We start from the raw sequence: 25,147 nt of genomic DNA, 5'->3' as shown, positions 1-25,147 counted from the left end.
CTTTAATCAGTACAGTACAAAAAAAATACCACACATCTAAGCTAAAGAGCATGGAAAAACCTGAGTGGAGGGAGATGTGTTACATCTGTTAGTTTTGTTAGGTGTTTAGTTCCTGGTTGAAGTCATTAGTTTTGCCGTAGTTTCCTTATGTCACGTCTGTTAGTTTTATTATGTGTTAAGTTCTTGGTTTAGTCATTAATTTTGCCATGTTTTCCTTTGGTTTCTTGTGTTCACTCACTTCACCTGTGCTTTCCCCCTCAGCTGCACTCCATCACTAATCACCTCCCTTCAGTATTTAGTTTCCAGGTTCCCTCATGCACTCTGCCAGATCCTCACCGTCAGGTTTTCCCTCAGTTACAGTCAGGTTTTCCTCAAACTCGCAGTCAGGTTTGGTTTTTGTCACAGTCATAGTTAGGTTTTTGTTTCCGTCTCAGCCGTGCCTCGTGTTGTTTTTGTGTTTGAATAAATCAAGTTTTACTTGACTGAAAAATATCTGCATCTGGGTCCAACTTTCATCACACCACGCCTTGCACCCAACCCCAGCATTTGTGACAGTATGGTATAATAATCAAACTTCACTTTGGTGTTTTCTTGTTCTGAGTCGTTCAAGTAAGCATCTGTCAAAATATTTTATTGTGTGCTTACTGTGAACTGAGAGAGCATTCATTGATTATTCCTCTCACAAATCTCCAACTAGTCCGTTTTAGAGTCAAGAGGTTTCATACCAGCATATGAATAATTGACATTCTCAAGAGTGTTACATCTCCCTCCACTCAGGTTTTTCCAAGTATGCTAAAGGAGAACTTTAGAAGTGCATTTTTGTGTTTCTCCTGAAATAAACTGGAAAAGGAGGAGAGCTGATGAATTAATGAACAGATCACTTTAAAGAGAAAAAAATATAAATGTTTTGGCCTCCTTTTTGGTGCTGAAATAAAATATTCTAATTTAAACTTATTTCGATACCATATCAATATCTCGTTAGGCATTAAGGATGCTTACCTCCTTTGCTAAGGCCTTACACACTCCCCAGAACAACTTTCTTGATAAGTGGAGTTCTTCTTCAGAAGCCAGAGTCTGGTCACCCTGCCTGCCAGCCTGGGAGTAGTACTTACACCTCTGCTCAAAATGACTGGTCAAGAGCTGAAAGATGAAAGAAATTATCAAAATATATGGGGGTTTTTTTTTTTTGGTTTTTTTTTTTTAAACCTGGGCAACTAATTGACATTTATATAAAACTGTAATCGAGTCCAATTTAAGTTTCCACCTTCAGCGGCAATTCACTGTGGTCTGTGAGATGAAGAACATCAAAGACAAGCCTGCGAAGAAGAGGCTGCATCATAGATGGCTGGAGTTTACTGGGAATATCAAAGAATGCAGAATTAATCACACAAAATCCATTTCCATCCCCAACACAAACACACGCAATGACACAATGAATAAGCGTAATAACCATATCTCTGAAGAGAGACAAAAATATTTTTAGCCGGACAAGAAGCTAATTAATTCAACATGTTTATTACATTTGCTATCTGAATTGTGAAAAACAGACTTCACAGTGACTAATTAAATATAATGACTGGATTCATGTTGGGTCACATGGGAAGGGGGTAATGTTTCCAGAAAGACTTGAAGGATCTAACAAATCCATTATGAAAAAGGGAGGATTTATGGTCAAAATGCATAAAGATTTATGAAGAGAATCATATATCACTGGGAATAACGGTGTACTGTTATGCTTAGATTGTTTTATCTGGTGGTGTTTTTTTTGTTTTGTTCTCTTTACGGCAGAATGAGATCAATGGAAAAAAAGAAGGTAACAGAATAATTCCTAATTGACAGGCAGCAGGGGGGGAAAAAAGAGAGATTATATTCACGGGTGCACTACATAATTATTCTTCAAAATGTTAGAAGGTTTCATGACTTGAGAAGGAAGTGTCCCGCCACAGATATATCATATGGTGTGACCTGATGCCCTTCAACCACAGCAGTGGCCCTTGTTTTGTCATTCAAGCTTAAGACCCTACCTGCAAAAAGCCAGCAAACAATCTTCAGTAGTGTCTCTCTGAGCTTTAGTCAAGCTAAGAGCCCTTGAGAGTTGGTAGACTGCCTGGATGAGAGAATCAACCAGCAGAATATGATCCTCTAAATCGTGGAACAGAGCTGAATATTTGGTGAGCAGGGGAAGGACAGCTGTGCACAAGTATCTATTGAGGGCCAGGGCCATATCAGTGGATCCCAGTTCAGCCTGCAATAAAAGAGAGGTTGTGTTGACAGGCAGTCCCATTGACCAAGAGAAACTCAATTTGCGATATAGTGAAAAGGCAAATGCATAACTGAAAACATAATGTTTCCCCATGTCAGATATAAATGTTGTATTTTATATACATTTATCTCAATCAGGTGAAAAGAGAAACAGAAACACTCACAGTATCAAGAGAGACAGCTGCCTGAAGATCAGGCAGAAAGCCGACTTCCAAAAGGTGAAGAAGAAAACTCTGGTTCTCAATGCCATAAACCCGATCCAGGAACAAAACCATTGCTGCCTTGTGGTCTGGGCAGAACACTGTAGATAGGTCCGGCTCCACCAACAAACCATCTAGACAAACAACAGAAAGTCACTTTGAGCGCATGCCTTATCTCCTAATAACTTGTAATGGCAATGTTATCGTACACCTCGATTAGACTTCCGAAGAGGTCATTTTCTGCGTACCCCTCAAAACTCCAGCATATTATGTAGCCACAATAATGTGGATTGTAGCTTTAATATTCAAAGACAACAAAATTAGTGAAATCAAATCAAATCAAATCCATTGATTCCAATCGGAAATCACAAAGACAATGATAAAAGGTAAAATGCAGGTCATTTCTTATTACAAACTAGTTTGATTGGCTGATTGGGTCCATTTAACCTTTAGATACTGAAGGCAGTTGAAAAGAGATGCTGATGACTCCTTCAAGATCCTGAACAGGGATGAGTGACCTCAGAATGGCCCTGATGCGTATGGCTTCTCCTTTGCCTCCTTGAATTAACTGGATAAAAAAAGAAAAAAGAAAACATCAGTTAGTCTTTTGAAGTCTAACGGCAATACAGAATGTATCACTGTCATATGCTAATGTAGTATCTTCACTGTTAATAGTGTATAATACTTAATAATAATGAGTTATGATCCTTTTTGCTTTATTGCCTTGTTTTCTGAAATCTTGTGTTCCGCCTGAAAGGAGTTTTTGTGGAGCACTATGGACTGCATTCTTTTATCGTTTCTGTGCACCTTTAGAGCCACTGCAACATATTGGTGAGAAAAATATAAATCCTGGCAGAAGATAGATATTTTTAGACTCTTATTCTAACAGTCAGTTACACATGCTCACAATCCCATTTGGGTTTAAGAATCTGACATACTGGACACTGCTACAATATGGGGAAGGTTTTCCAGGCTTAGGCTTCATGTAAGATCTATATAAATAGCCATACAAGAACAGTACATTGGCTGATATTTCCACATACAGTACTGTGCAAAAATCTTGAGCCGCCCAACATTTCTTTGTATTTAACCTCCAAGGAGACAGACTTTCTCGTCATCTATAACTCATTAACATCTAAAGCTTTGTTTAAAACCGATGTCATGAGAATATTTGGAAACCTTAACTTAAAAAAAGCTTTTATTTTATACAAGTGGATTTGCCCTAATGTTGCTGCCACACATGTTTCTCCAGGTCATAAAGGGTTGAAGTAGTTTTGAGCAATAGTCCCTCAGGCTTTCCAAAAGTCTGTGACAGTTTTTCTTTGGACATTCATTTTTGACAGGGGCTTGTACGTGACCACTTTGAGAGGAAGGCACCTTTTTGTTAAACAACTTAACACTGATCTATGAATCATTCGAGCATAAAAATCAACAGAGATGAACCAGTGATGTCTTCATACGTAACATTTTCTATTGTGTCTTTCGACAAATTTCAAGGATAATGAAGGTGTAAAGTTGCAGTTTTGCACCAACAATGTGATTCTTAATGAGCTGAATTGGTGAATAATATTAATTGCAGGCAATTAAACTGTATTATAGTATATATCTAACAACTTATATTTTAATGTGAACAAAAATTCATTCTGGTCACAGGTTGATGGTGAAAATAAACTGCACCAAAAAGCTTTGACTTTTATCTCAGATTTGCTATAAATTCACAGTACTTTGACACAATATACTAAATGTGTAAATATTTGCTCATCCTTAATTATTATTAACGACCCAAAAAAAGCTATTTTAATAGTCGACTCAAGGAAAAACTCACGTGCATCTCTGGAGCGCAGCACCCCAGCAAGTCGATAAGGGCAGAGTAGAAGGTCATGATGGCGTGGCCCATGTGAATGAGGTCGTCATCATTGTCCTGGACACAGTCTCTGTTACAACAGTCAATCATATCAGCAAAATGGGTTTTTTTGAGAGGCAAATAATTTGTCTCGATTTAAAAAGAATAAATCAATAAAAGGAGTCAGCCTTTCCAGTTAAATAGGTAAGCAGGATAGTGTGTGTGTGATTTGAAAAACTGTTGACACCTTCTTTACGTTCAGATCTTACATTATCTGTTTGCGTGTATCTAATACTGACAGTGTTCTGTTGGACTGATGAGTGGGCAAAGGTCCGTCCATCGAAGGGTCCTCAGAGATCTTGATGGCCTCCTCCATGGCTGCTAAGAGTCCATTTCCCCCATCTCCTCTCAGAGCAGGGCCAAAACACTCAGGCCGGCGAATCAACAACCTCAACACCACATAAGCATTCTCCTCTACGCTTTCACCTGCGGTCAAGAAGAGCAGAGCATATGACGATCAAACTCTGATGACCTTGTGAATTGTGTGTGAGAAAACAGTTTGAGTTTGCAATGCATCTTAATTTGTATTCTATATCCCCCAACTCTACCAAAAGAAGATTCTCACTGAGTTTGTTGGATAGGAAACTGATGAACAGAGAGAAGTAAGAAGATGAAAGCACATTAATATCTAGTGATACGGTACAACTCAAAGAATGTACAGATGAGGTAAAGGTTAAATTACTGAGTGGCAATCACTATAGAAAGCCAAAGCTTGGCTTAACTGTAAACACCCTCAAGGGCAATTTGTACAAATTAGTATTGGACGCTGCCTTAGAATGTGGAAAATAAATCGCAGAGTGAATTACTTGCAAATAGTTATGTTAATTGCATACATTAAATAATGCAACATTTTGAGGCATTTGAAAAAGGCTTTGAAAAATGGTACAAATCAAAAGTATAACTAAATGCATAAAGACTGCATAGATATCACAGTTGACTGGAATCATCAGAGTGATATTTTATTTCATTGTCTGCAGAGGTGAGAAGCTTATTTTTCATGTTCCTTTGAATCATTATTTAAATGTACCATTGCAAAAGACAGCAAAACGTAGAAAATCCAGATAACGTTCTCCCTCCACAGGGTTCCATCCAATATCAGTGTAGCCTTTTGCCACCACCATCAGACAGCTCTGGAGACCACAACCAGCCAGGTACTGAACCACCTGGATAGGACATGATAATATATCATCAGAAACTGTGCTTGGGTTGTTGTCATCTACATCCTAGTTTTAGCATTATTAAACATAAACAAAGCAATTTGAATATGCAGTGATCAGTTTCTCAAAGGTTTCTAGTCAGTTAAAGATTCTCACCTTCTCCAGGTCAGGTTCCCTCAGTGCTAAGGCCAGTTCATTGTTATCCATCACTGAGGCTGCTGCCACATCTAAGGGAGTGGATCCACGCATGGAAGGTGAAGCTAAAGGACAAAGGCATAAAATCATAAAAAGACAAACAAATGATGCATAATGTCAGGTGATTGGGGTTTTTTGTTCGATCAAAGGAGCATGATTTTAACATATTCTACATGGTTGTAAAGCCCCTAAATTACCATGGACATAATCAAAACAAATGACATAATTTACCCAGCCCTACACTGCCGTTTTCCAGTAAGTAGCTGAGGTGGTCAAACAGCGCTCCCTGGTTGTGACGGCTGATCCGACAAAAGTAACACAGGAATCGACAGCAGCTGGCCACCATCTTGGGAAAAGTGATCTCCTAACGGGAACAAATAAAGTAAAGCAAAGTGAAAGGGGGTAGATCCTCCACTAATGATGTACGTAATGTGAACTTTAGCTTATACCATCAAAATATGGATTAACTAATAAAAAGGTGCGAGTAACATCTGATGATATGCTTCAGTGATTACTTTTTATCTACATGACTGCATAAAAACTGGGATTAATCCTCACCTTTGACTCTCCTTCTCCAAGAACATTAACCATCACCTCCATCACAGTTTCATGCATTCCCAAAGCCCTCATTAAGTTTGGGTGCTGATAGAAAACTTTGTTATTCATGATGTCTCTGTGTTTATACCAAAAAAAGATTAAAAAACTGTAAGAATACTTTCCACAACAGAGTATATAATGATGAATATGTATTAAGAATTCACTCAAAATAAGCAATCAACGAAGATCACAAGACATGTCAAAGGAAGCAAATAATCAATGCACTAACAATCTTGACCTACCCAAGTCTACTGATCATGAGCTTCTCTTCTTCTTTACCCATGCGGACACTGAGGAGAGAACGGATTTGGCCTAAAGAGGACAATAGTGCCATAGTGTCCTCCACTGAAGACTGGCTGATTGTATATGTCTTTGAGAGTGGTTCCTCCATCTGGCCCCCGAGGCCCTTATACTGGCGATGCAACAACGAGAAGACGGCCCCAACCAATTCAGGGTCTTCCATCTCGCTCTCTTGAGCCCAGCGCACCATTGCCTCAAAAATCAGCTTTGTGAGGGACTCTGTAAACAAACAAGCATGTGACAGAGAAGTAAAACACTAAGATCCTCGTCTTAAAATAAAACAGTTTGGATTATTTATTTTTTGGACTATTTAGATGGGATGCATCCCTGGTGCAACCCTTATTTAATAAAATACAGGTTTAACCTACTCATTCATTTCAGTCATTTAGACATTCATGCATCCAAAACAATTGTATACATGTGTAGAGTTTGATCTTGGACATGCACATGTTTCCAGGTAAATAACAAAATAAAGTGAAACAAAACAACCAAAGCTCACTGGGACTGTGAGATCTACACTCCTCCGTTTCTGTGGATGTCTTTTTAAGTCCAGTGACTCTCCCCACAACATTGAGAAGTCGATCTCTTAAGGACATCTTAGGATCATCTTCATCCTCCGACTCACTGTCTAATTCAATGCCTGTACAGTGACAGCACAAGAAGATGAGATTTCCTTAGAAGCAATTATGTTAAGTACCTCCTCTGAATTTCTCCAAGGTTCCCTGACTCAGTGAAAATGAATACTAAATAAGTGAAAGATTAGCCACGTTCTCACTGCAGTGTGTCTTCAAGAGGTTGTGGAAGTCTTGCAGGAGCTGTTGGATTTCAGCTGGACATGGGCAGTTTTCTTCCTGCTCATCTTCCCTGAAGCTCAGCAGCATATTGATCTTTTCAAAGGTCAGAAATTATACAAGAATATTTCAACAAATACCAAAGGTGTGAACCATAGTGACTCACAATTTCAAATTCTAGTTTTTTTTCCTCTAAGAGTTCAGAAGTTTGGGTATATAGCACAAACAAAATGTCCATTCAACCTGTTCTTGCGGAGGTAAGCGGAACTCCTTGGTCTTGCGAGCAGTGAGCGCTGCGGACATGTTGAGTGCCTGCATGACCTGATTGTAGCGAAAACGTTGGTTGTCCTGTAGCTGATGCACAAAGTTGTCAGAGAACGCAATTACAGCTTCTACCCTGTGGCGCACCTGGCAATCGCACAGGAAGGACAGCAGATGGCAGAGCTAGAAATAAAAAAATATCAAATATTATGGTCAGTTTTTACCTGCTTGTGGAAAAATAACAACATAGCATCTGTTTATAAGTTAGAATGATATACAACTTAGGGAGAAGGAAAAGGAACATATCAAAAATAGCTTCACCTCGAGTTTGACAGCTTCTGGAAGCTTCATTTGAAGAAGTCCTTGTTTAATCATATTATCTTCCTTTTCTATCCATTTTTGCTCTTGTTCATCATTGCTTGCTTGCTCCTCTTCCTCCTCCCTAAGGGTTATGCTGCTTAAGGAGAAAACGCTTGGTTCCATTAGCCAGAGAACCTTCCCAAGGTCCTCATCCTCTAACACCCCCATAACCAAGAGACTGTGCAACAGTCTTAAAAGAGGAGCAAGCAGAAGTTCAACATTGCCTCCTGCAGGATCCCTCACAGCTTCACCCACAGCTGAAACTCCAGCAGTGAGCATCACCACTGTCAGACTCTTCAAAATGTCCAGAGGGATTTCTGGGCTGTACGCACAGGTTATTTCAACTACGCCCTCTCCTTCCATCCCGTCACCCCTGACACAACAAGGAGATGAAAAATGTATCTTTGGTTTAAGGGATGTGCAACGACTCGGGCTGGGAATTCCCTCTGCAGGAAAGCCATTAACAGGACTGAGATAAAGGGAGATTTCTCTGGTTTGGTCAGTCATTGGAACGATGTATTCGTGGTTCATCATAAGACATGCTGTGGTGTGACTGCTTAGGTAAACCTAAAGGACAAAAACAATAAATATTCATTAATAGGTTCTCCAAATAGCCACATTTATAAATTCATGTTACTTAAAAAGCCATGAACTGAGGCACCTGAATAAGCAGCTGATAATATGTGGAGCGGAGCAGACCGGGGAGGTATGGATTCTGAATGGCATAAAAGAACTGAGACTGGTCAACATGACTGCAGAGGGCATGGCAAACTCTGGTGTTCCCAAGCGCACATAATGAGCAGTAGAGAAGGAGGGTATTGTGGTGAAAGGTGAAGAGGTCATCAAATTCTGACAGTTCCAAAATGTCAACAGACCTACGAGAATGTCATCAAAAAGAAGACAATTACACTGTTGTTCTGTGCTCAAAATCAAATAAAAGCTCTTGTTCACAATTTGCTGCATTTTCGTAGATGTCCTCCCGAGTTCTCACAGATCACAGGGGAACAGGAAACATGTGGGATGACATATATTAAGCAAAAACATTTCCTGTCTATGTTTATCTGTAAACACAACTCCAAAAACATGAATTAAATCCCTCTTTAACCTGCTTTCATCTGGGATCTGAAGGGTCATGACTTGCAGGGGTTCATAACATTGGATTCTCCAACCATGGTGCTCATCTGGCCGATCTACCAACACGTTTAAAGCACTGTCTGGTACTCTGGTCCATAAAACAGGGCTCAGATGCTGGACCTGAAACCTTGGAGGACATTGAGGAGTGGGATTCCTTCTTTGACTGCGCAGCAAACCTGATGACAGTGGCATCACGTTCTGGATAGAGAAGATGACAAATACAGCCTTATAGACCATCAAACTATCTAACATATCATCTTACAACATAATCACTAATCTCATCTGTCCACATGTTAAAATTTTAGGTTTGCATATACATTTATGCTGACAAGCAGAAAAAAAGTGAAAAACAAAAATATACACATCTTAGGATCAACAATTACAAGTTTTGTTACCTTAATCCGTCCCAGTTCAAACTGAAACATGTTGCTGGTGGTGGGTTTGACAAAAACAGCAGGGAACAGCTTTGTACTTGCCTCAACCTGGTTTTAAGTGAAACAGTACTTTCCTCAGTTAAACAGCCCGTGTGCAACAAGCAAATCTCAGTATTGGAGTTTATTGTGTTATACAGAAAAATATCAGGTACAGAAAAGTAAAATGCACCAGATCAGATCAGATTGTTGCGTGACCTACTTGGTAGAAAGTCGACATATCCACTCCACTGGAGGTAAAGGTAAGCATTCCAGTAGCTGAGTCAATCAAACAGCCAATTTCCAACCCTGTACTTCTCCGACTCTGAGAAAGGCCCGTTGCCTCGCCAGCACACACCATGTAACAGTTGCATCGCTTCACACTGTGCCAAAGGAAAGGAATATGTACAATTTCTAAAGGTTTTATGCTAATTTAAAGCCCTTTGATTAGCACTGAAGCTAATCAGCATCACAGTAATATAATTCCACAGAAGAGTCTGTGATTTTGGTGTAAGAGGTATAATAATAATAATAATAATAATAATAATAATAATAAAGCTCACAGGCTTTTATGATGGAGGTGTAATTATAATAGTAATAATCTTTATATTAATCAACAACAACTGTGACTGCAATTTGGATTTTCATTTTCAAAGTAAAAATTCTCCTAACAAGATGTCTTTTTGCACACTAACCTTTCCTGAACTTTGCCGCTGTCATCTCCAAGGGTGATAGTCACAGTGTGGACACTGTCAGGGTCAAACGTCATGTCATCATACTGGTGAAAATCAGAGGTCACCCAGCCGACCCACACATTGAATGGCTCCTGACCTGGAAGAACTCTGACTGAGTAGTAATACTGAAACAGAGAGGTCAGTAAGTGTCTGTGTTTAGTATTTGCATCTTTCTATCAAGTTTTTCTGGGTTTTTTTATGTGGCTGGTAAAGCACTGTAGCCCACTGCAAGTGCACAAGCCTTAACACACATTGTTTAAATTTGCCCACTCTGAGGTATTTAAATGACAAAACTGGTGTTTCATCAGAAATTAGAATCCAAAAACTATTAGATTGTATAATTAGCCATGTATAGCATAATCATACCCTTATAATTAGGTATGATAATGAGAAAATCAAAGCCTTACTCTGGAGCTCTGGATAAGGTGATCATGGTCATCTTTATCAACAACAACTTCTTCGAGAAGTCGTGCAGACGAGTTGCTGCTAACCAACCCTGGTTTAGTCCTCTTCAGCAAGAACCTTACAGAGGACATAAACATGTATCAGTTACCACAAAACTCAATCACTTTTTACTATTGACAGTGGTAAAACTCTCTAGCCTGTTCACTGCCTTTGTTTCTTTTGACAGATTTCATTTCTTAAACTGGAGAATTAAAGCTGCAGTGCGTAACTTCTGTCGCCCCCTAGAGGATTTCTGCATTATTACAACAATGCGGCCGGCACCTCCAGCCAGAGCTTCACTAAGTCTGTTTTTTAGAACAGTGGGAGAAGCAGGCAAAGCATGATTGTGGTCCTAGTGGAAAGAGGGATGGAAATATATAGTGATGTTTTGTAACTCATCACTCACTGATGTAGCTGGCCCACATTCTTAATTTCATCCCTCAGTCCCATTGTTTGCACCCTGGATATGAGCAAAGCTGTCTAAGTCTAAGTGACAGGGACATAACACACTACATTATGTTTTAATGTGTACTCGTGTATTTCAGTGTGTCTAAAATGAGTGGCAGAGAGCAAATGCGACACAGGTTCTAATATGACCAGGGCCTTGATGTAAAATATTAAATGCAAATACAACATTAGAATGAGGTTCAGCTTCAGGGAAATGCTGAAGCGTCCACTGGAAGAAAACCAGCATTTTTTAAATATCCAAGCACCCTGTATCATAGCTACATGTGTAACGTTTTTAACAAATCAATTCGTTCGGAAATCGTTCCAAAATCCAGCTAATAATTCTACTTTAAGATTGAGGAGTACCTCTTTCCTTTATGCCCCGGTGCCTCTGCCAGTCCTGTACCAAGATGGCGGCGTTTTCGGCACACCCTTCCACAGTCAATGCAGCGTCTATGTATATATGTCTATGGGTGTAACCCGTGGCTTGGGTGGCTTGGGTGAAATGGATATTTATAGATGTAGAAGCTACGCACTGCAGCTTTAATTTATGACCGTGATGCTGTTACTAGAATCAAATGCAAAGAAAGCTTGAAAAAAAAACAAGTAAACAAAATCACCCTGGCTACCTAAATCTAAAATAAAAGTACAACTCATCTGTATTTGGTGTTCAATATTTCAAATGACCCCAAAATCTCCACAACCCACCGTTGTTTCAGTTTTGATGTTTTGTCATGGCTATGATCCTTATGATTGAGCTCATCTCTTGAGCCAGCAAAGCTGTGTGCTGACTTCATCAGGACTTCAAAGTCAGAGTCTATGTCCTCCTGCTCTTTCCTCGCTAAAAGGACAACAAGCATTAATTATGGCATGGCTCTCGGGAGCTTAATCAGAGCATTTCACCCAAGGTCACAAAGTAATCTAGAGAATGGATAATCTGTACGACTGTGGCAAGATCACACACAAATTGCAATATTTCACCCAACAGATCAACAATCTTTACATTCTGCATGAGGTATGATGACACTTGCTGCTCGATGACCTAAACAAGTTCTCAGGGTGGTCTTTTGTAAAGGCTTTCTTAAGTCCTCTCTGTGCCTAACTTGCACATACTTTCAATAGCATCACTGAAACTGAACCTGGAGTTAGAGAGTTGGAGGGCCCTGGAAGCACACCCTCTGCAGGGCTTCTGAGAACGGGAGCACATTCGATCGGCATGCTGAGTCGGTAAAAGCCCATTTCACTCCCTGCACCATGGTGTGCCAACAACCGCTGAGAGACTCTCAGGCTGGATAGCGAATCCATTGAGCCCCTGACTTTAGTGACCTTGAATGAGATTTGCACGTTGTTTTCAGAATCAGAGTTGTTCATCAACAAACTTATGTTCTACTCTGGGTCCCACAGATGCCTTCATATAAATAATGCAAAAAATACTGCACCATAGTATGTGAAAAGGTTACCAAACTGCTGGGAAAAGAAATGTTATTGACTGCTGAACTAACCTGTAAGTTGTGATCATCAGGCAGTATGGATGTAAACTGAGGCCGTTTCCAACTTATCCACAGAGCGAGGTCTCTGGCCATATTGACAGCAAAAGGTTTATAACCCTCTTGTAAGCCACACACTGTAAAGTATTGCAGAGAGTCAACTTTACGGCCTAAGTTCAGCCTCCCAACTTGGTTCGCCCCAACACTGACCACAGGCAACAAGCCTGGAAAAGACAAGTAGAAAAAGATCATTTAGTCCTTTAGACTTTCTCAATAAAAGGACAAAAATGATTTTGATTAATCGTCTTTCAGTTTAATAGAGTATCAGTATGCTATATTTTGTATGAAGTTAAGGGCGTTTCTTAACCATCTCTGACATCAAAGTCCTTGGCAGCCATCTCTGATCCTCTGTCATTAAACAGCAGCTCTCCATTGAGCGTGACCATCATGGTGCCTTCAACCATGTCAACCAAGCAACCCACCACATCGCCTCTGAGCCACGGACGTCCCAGAGGCTCACTGCCCTGATGGTACCACTGAGCCTGAAAAGGCAAAAAATGGTGGAAGAAGAAGTCACACTCTTCACTTCCATGTGGACTATTTCCATAAGGGCAATGTAAAAATACCCTATAACAACATCAAAAGTGATGAATGAAAAACTCCTCTTAGGTTAAAGTAAATTCAAATATTATTCTAATTAAAATGTGTTTGGTCCCACTGATATATTATCATATTATAATATTGCAACTTAGTTTAGAGTAGAGTATAATTATGTAATCAGTCTGTAACTGTTGCAGTTGCTAAAAGTGGAGCTCGTTTGAACTATTTCACATACAGTGTTATAGGCAGGGATACCAGATATATTTCAATATGTGAAATGATTGAATCAAAAAGGAAAAAAACGCTCTCATACAAAAATCTGTCCTCAATTTTGAGATTTTTTCTCCAATTTCACATAACTTTTAAGTTATATTGAATTATTGGCACATTTATTGAAATTAAATCATGTGAAAAGTTCAGAGGGAAAATCTCTGATGATCGGAGCGGTTAAATCCATCTGAAATGTGACCCTGACCGCCCACTGCTTTTTGTGAGATGGCCAAGCCCTGAGCTGCAACACCCTGATAATCTATTCCTGGTAAAGTAGCTTAGCATTTAAATACTGATGCATTCAGACGTAAATGTTTTGTAAGATCCTGTAATATTTCACACCTGCATACTTTATGAATAAATAAAATAAGTAGAAAGAAGGTAGAGATAGAAATATAGAACTGGTACGAACTAAGAACCATGTTTTATATAAAGCTTTAGAAAAAAGAAGAAAACAATCCAAAGTTGTTGTTTTTTTTCCCAACGTCACACCATGGTTTGGTCAGGGATCAACAACGCTGGTAAATGAGGTAATCGAAGCTCGTCAAATTTGAATGTCTCACCTCAAATCCATCAAAGACAAATGCTTGGTCGTCTGAACCGAGCTCTTTATCAGGAGCACAGCCTGGTCGTGCCCAACCCACTCTCATATTCCCTGTTGTCTGTACTTCATATTCAAAATACCACTTCCCCGAGGTCACGGCATATGATTTATCTGGTCTGAACACTCTGCACTTCTCCACAGAGAAGAGGCATGGCTTCGACAATGTCGCTGTCAGTCAAAGAAACAAAGCAAATACGGTTATCTCCAAAAACAAAACTAAATTGCACTTTTGTTATTGTTACTATTGTTAAACAGGGTGTGCATTTGCAATAGAATGCTGACAAATGTCACAGTGTTATTAAATAGCTTTTTTTTTAACTAAGTTGCAACTAATAGTGCATGTTTGTTTAACTTTATGAGAAAGTAAGCTATCGCTTAATCTAATTTACACTGATTACCTTTTGCTGTCTTCAATAAATAGAAGTGTGATAAAGTGCGCTGGTAATTTATTGAATTAATAGGACTTTGAGACATACTCCATTCCTGGTTGAGTGGCTCCAGGCTGTAGCCGAATGCCAACAGGATACAGACAGCCTCTCTGACACTCTCCCTCCCTGTTCTCCTCGTCCTGTCATCAAGAAGATCGTAAGGCACAAGGTGTGGACTCCGCTTCGCTTTCGCATCCTAAAAATGCAGATGAAGGTTGGAAAACCTGATTGATGTTTGACTTTTTCACATTATCTAAAAATGCTGGATAATACTGAGTGGAGCAACATTACATTTAATATCCAACAACACTTTTAGCATTGAAATACAAATCCCACTCAGCAGTGTCAGCATAAAACAAACACCTGTTGGAGTCCATATGTCCATCCATGTTTGATACGTTCTCTGGCCCACACATTATGCTCATTCTCTGCCAGCAGGTTAACCACTTCCTCATCAGCCACGCTGAGAATAACTTTGCTTAAGTCTATTGGAGCTGGCCTGTAGCCAGTGAGCAGCTCATATCTGAAACAGGACATGAAAAAAAATAAAGGCTTTATTCTGTGAAGATCAGAACTGAACGGAAATAGTAACTAAAGGTTATAAGTGGTTATGATGTGGCTTGGTTTTGTCATATTCACTGAACAAGATGAGAGGTTTATTGAACATGATTGCCCAGGCCCCAAAAATGCAAGGTCACCAAACAAAATGCAATCAAACATGATATTAAATGTTACTTGGTGTGAAGCCGCATGTATTTGACACGTTCTTCAGCGTGGTCATCTGTCAAACCAATATGGAAACCGAGCGCCAGCAAAGTCCTTCAATGGAAGAACAGAAACGTTCATTACTTCGGTCGACATGGAATGCAAATTACTCTGAGCACAAAATCTGAACTGCAGAAGATCTGCTGAGAATCAAGCACAGTATTTTCATTTCTTTTTTATTTGCATGATGCACTCACCTGAGGGTGTCCTGAGCCATCTGAAGATTCTGATTTCTTTCCTGCTCTGGCAACTTAGAGAATTCCACCAGACAGGGATCATGCCGTTTGCCTTCATCTCTCACCTGTAGTCATAAAAAAATATAATTTTTCATGCTGCAAGAAGACTCAAAGCACATGACATGGTATTATCTTCTTCTCTGAGAGGAAGAGAAAGAAAGGATTTCAGTTCTTAAATGTAGCAAATTATCATTGATGTTGTAACCCTTCTCTTACTGGTCCATGTGTCCATCCAAGATCAATCTTATCCATTACCCAGAGCTCATGAATATTCTCTGCCATTTTTTCACGAATGTCCTCCAGTTGTAGAGGCAACACAACCTGCAAGGGTAACATGTGTAAACACACTTCTGTGCATCTGCACAAATAAGCAGCTTCAAATTTGACGTAATATATATATATATATATATATATTTATGTATATTTCCTTTTTAATACTGACATCTATACTTGAAGATGTCTGACTGTACTAATTGTTACCTTGCTGATGTCAGTTGGTGTGGGAGTGAAGGTAACGGGAGTGACTGGCACGAAGGGGCCAATAAGCTCTTTTTTCCCGTCTCCACAATCCAAGACATATTTCTGACATGGCTCTACCTTCAGTTTGACTTTTGGGAGCAGAGCTTCAGAGCACGAGGCGTATCCTGGAGGGGGCAGGAAGCGAAACTCTCCATGCCGTCCACCAAACAGAAAGCGAATCCTGATTTTCAAGGAAAGTAAAGGGAGGGCAGTTACTTTCAAGACCTTATAGAGACAAAAACTTACAAACCACGTTTAATATTATTTGTCATTACTTTAAAGATGAGCTAATCAAATAAAAACAGTTTAAAGAATGTTTTCACTTCTGACCTGACTCCTGCAGAAAAACTGACCACTGGGTAAAGAAGTCCATTAGCAGTGAAGTTCTCAAACATGCCCTGTACTGGCAGACCGTTGACCCGGAATGAGATGCACGGAGCAGTGAGGTCAACACAGCAGCTAACCACATCATTATCTTTCAGCAGGTGTGGGAAGGCAGAGCTGACTTTACGGCACACCGAGCCTGAAATTCAGCACAGTAATCACTGCTTAGACTCTCTGCGCCTTCTAAGGATTATTAAACCTCAACAGCCTGGACAGAATAAAATATCTTTGTATTATTTAGGCGTTTGCATTTTATTCATACTACAGATACCTGTAGAACACAGAAAGATTCAAAAGATTGGTGGTAAATCTCTGGAACATGCCTTTGACCCTTCTGCAGGGCTATGATTGATATGTTGACAATATTTAATTGTGGCATTTACACTAATCACAATTTACAATCAGTGTTGCAACAGTACAGTTCCTACTTCCTGACCTAATCATAATGTTTCATAAACAAATCTAATTTCTGCTAAGTGCTGCTACTCAGAATGATAATCTCTCTCTCGTTTCTCTCTGTGCATGCTTTCAATAACAGATAGTACTGTGTTCCTGGATCTCTCGGGATAATTAAGTGCTGATGAAAAATAGGAGTCACTGCTGTTATTTCAAAAGCAACAAAGATTTCACGTTTTCCAAACAGGCAAATATCTATTCGTTTTGTACTTATGCATGTATGTATGTATGTTTGTATGTATAGTTTTGAATTTCAGCCCATGGCCAGCTGTAATGTCAGCCCTGTGGACACATTAAAGGTGGCGGTACTTCAAGATGTAGAACAGCTATCTACCTATCAGAAGGTCAGTGCTTCAATCCCTGGTTTATTTAATTTCCTTTACCATGACTTCAAATCAACTTTAGGAGGACCGATTGCGTTACCATATCTGATAACTTATCTTATAACTTACATATGCTAATACAAAGACATATGCTGTCATCTTCACCTGACCAGAGATGTAATCCATCAAAGCCATAAGAGCAGAGGTCGTCCCCCAGCCCATTTCCTCCCCAGCCCTCTCCTCCTGTGGGCCTGGGCAGGTAACCTTTGGTGCAGGCCCAGCCAACACGCAGGTGTGTCGGTTCAGATGTGAGGAAAGGGTCAACATGATCCACAACCAACTCATAGTACCACCTCCGATGCTGAGCTGAAGCCTCTCCCATAGCCAGGAAGATGTTTGGTCTCATGCTGTGGTGGAATGGTGCAGAGAGAGAACCAAGAAAACAAACAAAATAAGCAAAGAGGACAGAAGATTGTGGTGCATTATTTCTCTGTATAATACTTTGAAAAATGCAACAATATCATTTGGGTGCACTAATGCACACAGTGAAGCCTGGAGTACAAAACAATGAGGAAGCAGACTCTCACTTCTCGCTTGAAAGCAATATCTGTAACTAATAATAATCATTTTACTTAAAAGTTAAATATGTGGCCTTAGAAAACCACAGGGCGTTGTGCTCAATAAGTAAAATCTAATTACAAAAAACAAGCCAAGTCAAAGCCTAAAGGGAAACCTAACTGGAAGCAAATGAAACATCTTATAGAGTCTTATAATCAAGTAAAAAACAACCTTTTCAATCAGATGAAGAAACCTTTAAACTTTGCTTTCTCTGATAGAGATTGATGAGCACAATCATGCATGTTTGGTCAATGCTACTTTCAAAACATAGAGCTTATAGGCAGGAAATACGAGGCACACAGGGATAAAAGCTCTGGTAGGAACATCAATACACAACTATATCATCGCAAAGCACGCAGCTGTTTACTTATGTTTTAAGGTTTAAAACGTCAAAAACTGGAATTTTAATTACAGGATTAAACTGACCTCTGTCTATGTCAAGTTTGTGTGTTCTCAGCAAGGCTGTGAAGAGTCAGACTTCAGCACAACACCACTGTGTGGTCTCCCACAGAGGTTGATTGTACACAGTGTATAGGGGATACAGTGTAGACAGTGGACAGAGTGTTTGTTTTTCAGTGTCCATCTCTTTCCTAAGCTTCTCTCATTGTGCCATGTCAGTGTCTGCAGTATCCTAGTTCAACTGTTCACATCTTGTCAATAAGTCAAGCAAATTAACTTTGATTTCTAAATACAAATTTGCTACGATGGACATGATTTTTGTTAACCATAAAATTCTGGTTTGTCAGATTTAGTCAAATATAATATAACATAGGAAAAAGACTGGATTCATACAAGAGAGCATCTGGACAAAATTGTCAAAATGTAGTGGGTGAGGTACAAAAGATTAACAAAAGGAAGAAAAATGATGGGATTATGAAAGTCTAAATGAAAGAAGAGGTACTAAATGAACAATTTAGCTGATGATAAAATGGAAGTGAAGGACAAAGAAATGGATACAGGAAGAAGTGAGCTGGAAAATGAACTGAGCAGGTGTGAAGCTCATTATACAAAATAAGAACCAAGAAACCCCCAAAAAATAAAAAGGACTGCCAACAGAAAGGCCTGATAAAAGGATGCAGCTGCTTACACAGAGGGCAAATTGAAAAAGAAAAAAAAAAAAACACCACACAAGCTCAAAAAGAAGTGAAACAGAAAGAGCTTATAAGATCAGACGGGCACAGCCTTTCGAAATATTGTGAGAGAAAGATATGAAAAGCATGAAATCTGTTGGAACTAAGCAAAAAGAAACTGTCCAAAGAGTAACTCAGAGAATTAATAGAATCTCAGGCAGTAAGCACCTTTTTCCAAGGTCTCATTAGAAGAAACTGAACTGAAGACATTATCACTCTGACATTAACTTTGTCTGTCTGATCTATTCAGACAGAAGAGAGTGATGCCTCAGCCAATCAGCCAATCAGTAAACAAGAAAAATAAAACAACATGAAATGACAGACAGATGTCAGAGGAAGTGAGGTGCAAAAAAACAAATAAATCATAAAAAGTGTTATATGGAGAAAACTCGATGAAGTACCTGGTGACCTGATTAACCAGACGTGTTTGGAGAAGCAAATCTCTGTCTGGCAGCAGGCTGTCACAGATGAGGTTCTGATTGGAGCGCACAGCCACACTATCGCACACACACAGAGAGCACAGCACCTCCAGCACCTGGAACACAACCCGTCAGCACTTAATGCAGCAGTGGCTCAATAACTGGAAATGATCCAGCATCAAGCAACAAATTGTAAATAGCTATTAAAGCCGTTACAGCTGCCATACTTTGTGTTGTTGTATCGGCGGAACAACTGCATAAGCTCAAGGGCACATTTTAGGGAACATTTCAATCAAGATAATAACCAGTGTGTCTTTTCAACACAAATCCTGATTCAAATGACTTACTGCACCCAATAAATAGGTAACAAGAACTGCTCAGTTTGCTTTGTTTAGCGATGAAGCATGCATGGTACTTGTCATGACACTCATTCAAAACAAGCTCCAAAAATGTCCATTTACTACCTTGTGGTTATGTCCATGCTTGTCTAGAAACGAGATAATAGATTCAATGTGTCCATCTTTGATGACATTTAGTGCTTCAGGACTTTCCACTAGCACGCAGTGTAGAACCTCCAAGACTCCTGTAAATGCAAATTACCTCACATTACTATATGGAGGGTTCATGGTATTAACCTCTAAATTTTGCTTTGATGCTTCTCTTTGACATGAAAACTGATTCCAAAATCAAATGTTCAAGATGAGACTGAATATCTGGAATATTTCAATACAGAATAATTTAGGTAAAGCTTCTAAATATACATATTGTTTTGCGAGTATTTAAACTTTTGTTGTTTGCACTGTATTCAATACATACCAGAGGAGGCCTCGAGTCTGTCTAGCCGGCTAATGAGCCAGTCCACAGAACTTGAGAAATGTGCACAGTTTACACGGTTTCCTCGGATAAGAGCCGCTGGCGGAGAGAGAAAACTATTTTAAAGATGCTTTAAGTGAAAGCATTTGAATCGGTTATTTACAGATTGATCTGTTTGCATTAGTTTCTATTAAAAAAAAAGGTAGTACTGAACGGCCTATAAACGAGAAATTCTCACCCAGTAGCTCATAAAAACGGTTGAGGATGGCCTCCCACCCTTCTCCTGCATCACTCTGAGCAGCCTCAGCAAAATGAGAAGCACTGCTGTACTGGTGCAGATGGTCAATACAATCTAGGACCAAATCTATCACACCCTGAGAAGAAAAGGATGATTGGTACACTTAACAAACATTTAGAAGTCACAGGACTAATTTGCTCATTCCCACATTCACCTCTTCTTGAAACATATTCTGTCGTTTCTTCAGCGCAGTCATCTTTTTCTGTTTAGCTTCATTGCTCAGCCCCTCCAGTGACGGCTGGAAATAGTTGATTAGATCCTGGAGACTGCTCGTTATCATCTCCATTGGTAGGTTGATAGAAGGAATGTTTCCTTCTTGACTGAAACCATCCAGCTTCCTAAAGAAAAAGAGATTTTTCTTTCTTTTTTTTCACCCCCCAAGTCAAAATCTATCTGTATCATAACAAGACAGATTTAAAACTGTGTAAAAAGACTGGCCCAGGAATTTTATAGCTGGTTGAATCAAAGGTTCACGGACAGAGGGCTCTTTCATTAGTGTAAAATCCTCCCAAGAAATTGTGAGATTCTGGGCAACCAAATATCGTTTTCAATTCAAATTAAAAAACCGAAACAGTATCCGAGCCACTAGAAATGTCATCTTGAAGATTTTTCTCACGATGCACGAGTAGAAAATTCCAGTTTTATCCTTAATAATACTGACAGATTAGGTCATACAGTAGTTACAAGATAAGGCAGCTACTATAGTATGTGTTATATGTGTGTGAGTAGAAAAAAAGGTCAGGAACAAGAAAACCACTCTCATCTGAGCATACAGTGTAATATTTAGTTTCCAAACCCAACTGTAAGAGAAAACAATCCAGCCGTTCTAAAACACTAAAACTTTCATGTTTTCAATATTTCCCTGTCAGCTCGCCTCTGTCGGCGTGCCATCCACAAACAGCTGAACACACTGATGAGGCATCCAGTACCTTATAAAGCGGGAGAACAGGAGGACAGCACTGCGGATCAGGCTGGCAGTGTGAGATTCTTCCCTCTGAGAACGAGACAGTGTCAGTCCATCGTCCATATGACCCTCGCTGTGCAAAATGGCCTGAAAACACAACATTTCTGATGACTTCAAATTGATTCTGTCTTTATGTTATAATGCTGTAATTGTCTATAAATAAATGTCTGTGTGTGTGTGTGTGTGTGTGTGTGTGTGTGTGTGTGTGTGTGTGTGTGTGTGTGTGTGTGTGTAATGAGGTACTGATACTCTTGGTTAATCAGCGATGACTGTCTTCACTAAAAGTAAAATAAGAGTAATGCTGATTTTAGGGTTTACCTTCCGCTGAGCTCCTCCTATGCGACACTTGGTATCAGCAGCTTGGTATGTTAGCCAGAGCCCAGACTCAACATGTTGAACATAACAGACGGAGTCTCCATATTTGATCTCTGGGACTCCCATGCCATCAACAATGGTCTTTGTGCCAGTTTCAAGTTTCTCCTATAAGCAAAAGTGTATTCATACCCACACATTTTTTCTTTTTAATTCATTCACTTTCCAAGTCATAAGATGGAGAACATAATACACACGTTACTCTCAACTGTCCCATTGTGAACTAATAACACAGATCAAAAAGTTCCAAAACTGTGTGTTGCTTTTCACACATCACCCCTGACCTTTGATGATCTGAAGCAAAAGGACGTTGTGCTGATGTCAGCCTTCTCCCGATCAACTAGATGCAGGCCCTTCTCCTCTGTTAGACCCAGGTACCTCCCCGTAGTCACATGGCACAGTCTAAACGGCTGACCCCAACATGTATGTCTACCACTCCAACTAGGGACCATCAAAAATAGTGTTTTTTCACTTGTTTTCTTTTGAAGGAAAATTAACAGTCCAAAACATTTAGCTTTTCATCTTCATTGTTAAAACGCAAAATGGGCAAACAGGCTAAATAAGAGAGTTCAAGTATGAGTCCAGCCACTTCTTAGAGCCTCTAAAGCAAAAACTATATACATTTAATATATATATTCAAATAAATCGACAAATCTTCTGCGCACTTACGCGACACGCAGGATTTCCAGCCTCCAGAGGGAGCGGGCGTGACTGGACACTGATCCTGTCTCATAATGCATGATCCTAGATTAAAAAAGCAGGCATGGTCATAGAAGTACAGTTAAGGACATTTTTTCTATCTGACTTGAGAGGAGGCTGATCTTTTCAGCTGACCTTTGAAGCTCCTCTCCCAGTTCTGTGGAGGGAATAGTCAGACATGCGTCACTATGGCTGTGGAGCAGCCGCAATGTTTCGCCCCCCTTCAGGTATCCTGGAATCAGCACCAGAAAACATAAGCCACACACGTTCTACGTTAAAACACCTCTAACCATTTCATTCTTTACTTATTAGTAACATTAACAACAAAAGAAGGACATCACATCTGCATATATCTGTAAAAGAATCTCTGTGTTAAACAATATACAAAAGATTTTTCCATGTATAGAAAATGGAAATCACAAACTGATATGACTAATTCACAAAAGTATTCCGACCCTTTGCTGTGTGTATTCTAACTATTCTGGAGATTGGTTCAGAACTTGACTGGAGTCTACCTGTTCAATCAATTGGCCACAGTATTAAAAGGTAGATAACGACCAAAGAACTATGTGACAAGTCCTAGATAAGGACAAGTGTTCAAAGGGGCAGAGTGGCTTCTGCAAATATAAAATGGAGAAAAGTTTGCACATCTCAGAAATGCTTGTCTGGTTAAAACTGATTAAACAAACCTGAATGGCTTTGGACAGGGATGTGACCAAGCTCCCAACAGTCACGCTAACTGAGCTTTAGAGGTTCTCTTCAGAGATGAGCGAACCTCCAGAGGGCATGACCGTGTCAGCAGGCATCTAGTGTTTTTTTTATGGCAGAGCAGCTAAAAGCCATTCAGAACAAAAAGCATGGCGGCTCGCCGAAAGCTTGTCAAACAGAATTCATAGAAAGGAGATTTGTAGTTCTTGGTACAGAACATTAAGAAGAGCAGTATATCAAGTGGGCACTGCTCACCACTTGGCTAATATCAAACAAATACAGAGAGGTCACAGTTCATCTTAAACACTACAACCTACAACACTACGCCTCGAAGCACAGAGCAAAAACAACACTGAATTAGCTTTTTTAACCTTCCCCCGACAGCCAAGCTAAAGTGCAAACTTTGCACATCTGGGGCGACACACAGAGATGGCTGCCAAAAAACTTCTGAATGCGCTGAATTAAAGGTCTGAACACTTTTGTAAATAAGAGATTTAGATCTTTTTTCACTGTCTTCACTGTGGTTCACAGACGATAAATCAATCGGAAAAGTGTTACATTTTTAAGAAAAGAAGGTGCGCAAAATAGAAAGGCTTTACTTTCCCAAACAGCTGTATTTCTTCAATAAAACACAGTCAGTTGAACGATATACTTGAGAAGTGGATAGTTTGCTGAGTGACATGTTGAGAGCGAAAAGAAAAGAAACTTGCCTTGAACAACTGCACCACCAGAGCAGATGGGAGCAACACTCCACAGAGTCTGCTGGAAGGCTGCATTGACAATCAGACTGTCGCTGCACTTTTTGTTGTCAGATGCAGTGCCAAAGGACAGGTGCTGGGGGAGGGGGGGGAGTAAGCTAAATGCGCTCATCAACAATAAAAAACAAGTTCTGATTTTCCTACCACAAAAGCTGTTATCATAGACAATTATGCAAAACAACTCATCAGAGGCAGCAGAGAAAAACAGACTGGCATCATCTGAGTGAAAGTAAGGGAAAATAAATGAATTGCAGTTTAACATGGAAAAAAAAAATCAAGTAAAGATGGGGAAGAAATTAATTACAAGAGAAAAAAAACATGTAATCAATGATAAACATTTAATTTGCCAAACTGAATAATTTCTTTAACTGGGTTACAATGTTAAACTCTTGACAACGGTACATCATTTCCACTGGCTTAGCAACATACTTTGTCTTTTAAGAACAAATTAATTGACCTTTCTATTGACTCACCAGATATCTCTCTGAGGACACACTGACTAGTATGAGGTCGTCTCCAACACGCACTTTCTCGCCCTCTGATCTCTGTCTGGAAGCTGGATGGACTGTCCACCAACATGCCTCCCCTGTGCCACACGCAGAATATAGATGAAAGAAAACATTCAAAGCAGAAACACTTCCCTCACAAAAGGGAAGATCAAAAAAACATGCAATAAATCAAGTAAACAACGTACAGTGTGGTAGAAAAATAAGCACATCTCCCAACCAAATACCTGCTTTCTCCTGCTGCAGACCAACATTAAAAGCCAGTTTATCATTCGAAGACTTAGATGAGGACAAGCAGCTGAGATACTGATATTGAAATAAACAAACAGATATTTCAGAAAACATAGGAAACATTTTGATGTTAATAAAACCATTAGCAAACTAAGAGTGAAATCTTTTGAGCTAACTTACCATGCCACTGTATGAGTGCAGGAGCAGCACCGCTTGTCCATAAAGCAGAGTGCGATGGCTCCCACCAGCTCCCACCTGTAAATCACAGCCAGCATACGCAAAGTTAAATAAGAAGAAGAAAAAGAAGACACTGTGTCAGTTTTAATTACAGAAAACACTAAGAAGAAGAAAAGTAAAGCACTTA

At 39.6% G+C, this 25,147-nt stretch overlaps 1 protein-coding gene across 1 annotated transcript in view; it reads right to left on the bottom strand.

The window, feature by feature from the left end:
• ryr2b (ryanodine receptor 2b (cardiac)) overlaps nucleotides 1-25,147 on the bottom strand; it is a 58,624-nt gene that overhangs the window by 30,626 nt on the left and 2,851 nt on the right. The window contains exons 4-52 of the mRNA XM_072390794.1: nucleotides 24,964-25,038; nucleotides 24,780-24,858; nucleotides 24,520-24,632; nucleotides 23,999-24,122; nucleotides 22,716-22,812; nucleotides 22,551-22,625; nucleotides 22,166-22,322; nucleotides 21,828-21,989; nucleotides 21,475-21,596; nucleotides 20,700-20,883; nucleotides 20,486-20,621; nucleotides 20,251-20,346; nucleotides 19,899-20,017; nucleotides 19,417-19,550; nucleotides 17,433-17,674; nucleotides 16,435-16,627; nucleotides 16,066-16,285; nucleotides 15,802-15,906; nucleotides 15,547-15,650; nucleotides 15,320-15,403; nucleotides 14,948-15,107; nucleotides 14,633-14,780; nucleotides 14,116-14,324; nucleotides 13,050-13,224; nucleotides 12,698-12,906; nucleotides 12,335-12,521; nucleotides 11,904-12,036; nucleotides 10,712-10,826; nucleotides 10,266-10,429; nucleotides 9,794-9,953; nucleotides 9,556-9,642; nucleotides 9,132-9,358; nucleotides 8,688-8,901; nucleotides 7,988-8,593; nucleotides 7,649-7,849; nucleotides 7,390-7,501; nucleotides 7,114-7,254; nucleotides 6,557-6,833; nucleotides 6,276-6,390; nucleotides 5,949-6,081; nucleotides 5,679-5,782; nucleotides 5,393-5,528; nucleotides 4,605-4,791; nucleotides 4,288-4,396; nucleotides 2,910-3,030; nucleotides 2,427-2,596; nucleotides 2,025-2,245; nucleotides 1,265-1,355; nucleotides 1,000-1,140 (exon numbers count right to left, since the gene is read on the bottom strand). Coding sequence (XP_072246895.1) covers nucleotides 1,000-1,140; nucleotides 1,265-1,355; nucleotides 2,025-2,245; nucleotides 2,427-2,596; nucleotides 2,910-3,030; nucleotides 4,288-4,396; nucleotides 4,605-4,791; nucleotides 5,393-5,528; nucleotides 5,679-5,782; nucleotides 5,949-6,081; nucleotides 6,276-6,390; nucleotides 6,557-6,833; nucleotides 7,114-7,254; nucleotides 7,390-7,501; nucleotides 7,649-7,849; nucleotides 7,988-8,593; nucleotides 8,688-8,901; nucleotides 9,132-9,358; nucleotides 9,556-9,642; nucleotides 9,794-9,953; nucleotides 10,266-10,429; nucleotides 10,712-10,826; nucleotides 11,904-12,036; nucleotides 12,335-12,521; nucleotides 12,698-12,906; nucleotides 13,050-13,224; nucleotides 14,116-14,324; nucleotides 14,633-14,780; nucleotides 14,948-15,107; nucleotides 15,320-15,403; nucleotides 15,547-15,650; nucleotides 15,802-15,906; nucleotides 16,066-16,285; nucleotides 16,435-16,627; nucleotides 17,433-17,674; nucleotides 19,417-19,550; nucleotides 19,899-20,017; nucleotides 20,251-20,346; nucleotides 20,486-20,621; nucleotides 20,700-20,883; nucleotides 21,475-21,596; nucleotides 21,828-21,989; nucleotides 22,166-22,322; nucleotides 22,551-22,625; nucleotides 22,716-22,812; nucleotides 23,999-24,122; nucleotides 24,520-24,632; nucleotides 24,780-24,858; nucleotides 24,964-25,038 — 7,674 coding nt within the window. The remainder of the gene's footprint in view (nucleotides 1-999; nucleotides 1,141-1,264; nucleotides 1,356-2,024; nucleotides 2,246-2,426; nucleotides 2,597-2,909; nucleotides 3,031-4,287; nucleotides 4,397-4,604; nucleotides 4,792-5,392; nucleotides 5,529-5,678; nucleotides 5,783-5,948; nucleotides 6,082-6,275; nucleotides 6,391-6,556; nucleotides 6,834-7,113; nucleotides 7,255-7,389; nucleotides 7,502-7,648; nucleotides 7,850-7,987; nucleotides 8,594-8,687; nucleotides 8,902-9,131; nucleotides 9,359-9,555; nucleotides 9,643-9,793; nucleotides 9,954-10,265; nucleotides 10,430-10,711; nucleotides 10,827-11,903; nucleotides 12,037-12,334; nucleotides 12,522-12,697; nucleotides 12,907-13,049; nucleotides 13,225-14,115; nucleotides 14,325-14,632; nucleotides 14,781-14,947; nucleotides 15,108-15,319; nucleotides 15,404-15,546; nucleotides 15,651-15,801; nucleotides 15,907-16,065; nucleotides 16,286-16,434; nucleotides 16,628-17,432; nucleotides 17,675-19,416; nucleotides 19,551-19,898; nucleotides 20,018-20,250; nucleotides 20,347-20,485; nucleotides 20,622-20,699; nucleotides 20,884-21,474; nucleotides 21,597-21,827; nucleotides 21,990-22,165; nucleotides 22,323-22,550; nucleotides 22,626-22,715; nucleotides 22,813-23,998; nucleotides 24,123-24,519; nucleotides 24,633-24,779; nucleotides 24,859-24,963; nucleotides 25,039-25,147) is intronic.

This window comes from Leuresthes tenuis, unplaced genomic scaffold (assembly GCF_036924035.1).
Source record: "Leuresthes tenuis unplaced genomic scaffold, fLeuTen1.0.hap1 SCAF_8, whole genome shotgun sequence".
In the NCBI taxonomy this organism is placed as follows: domain Eukaryota; kingdom Metazoa; phylum Chordata; class Actinopteri; order Atheriniformes; family Atherinopsidae; genus Leuresthes; species Leuresthes tenuis.
Note: the sequence above shows the minus strand (reverse complement) of the source record. Positions and strands in the feature narration are given on the sequence as shown.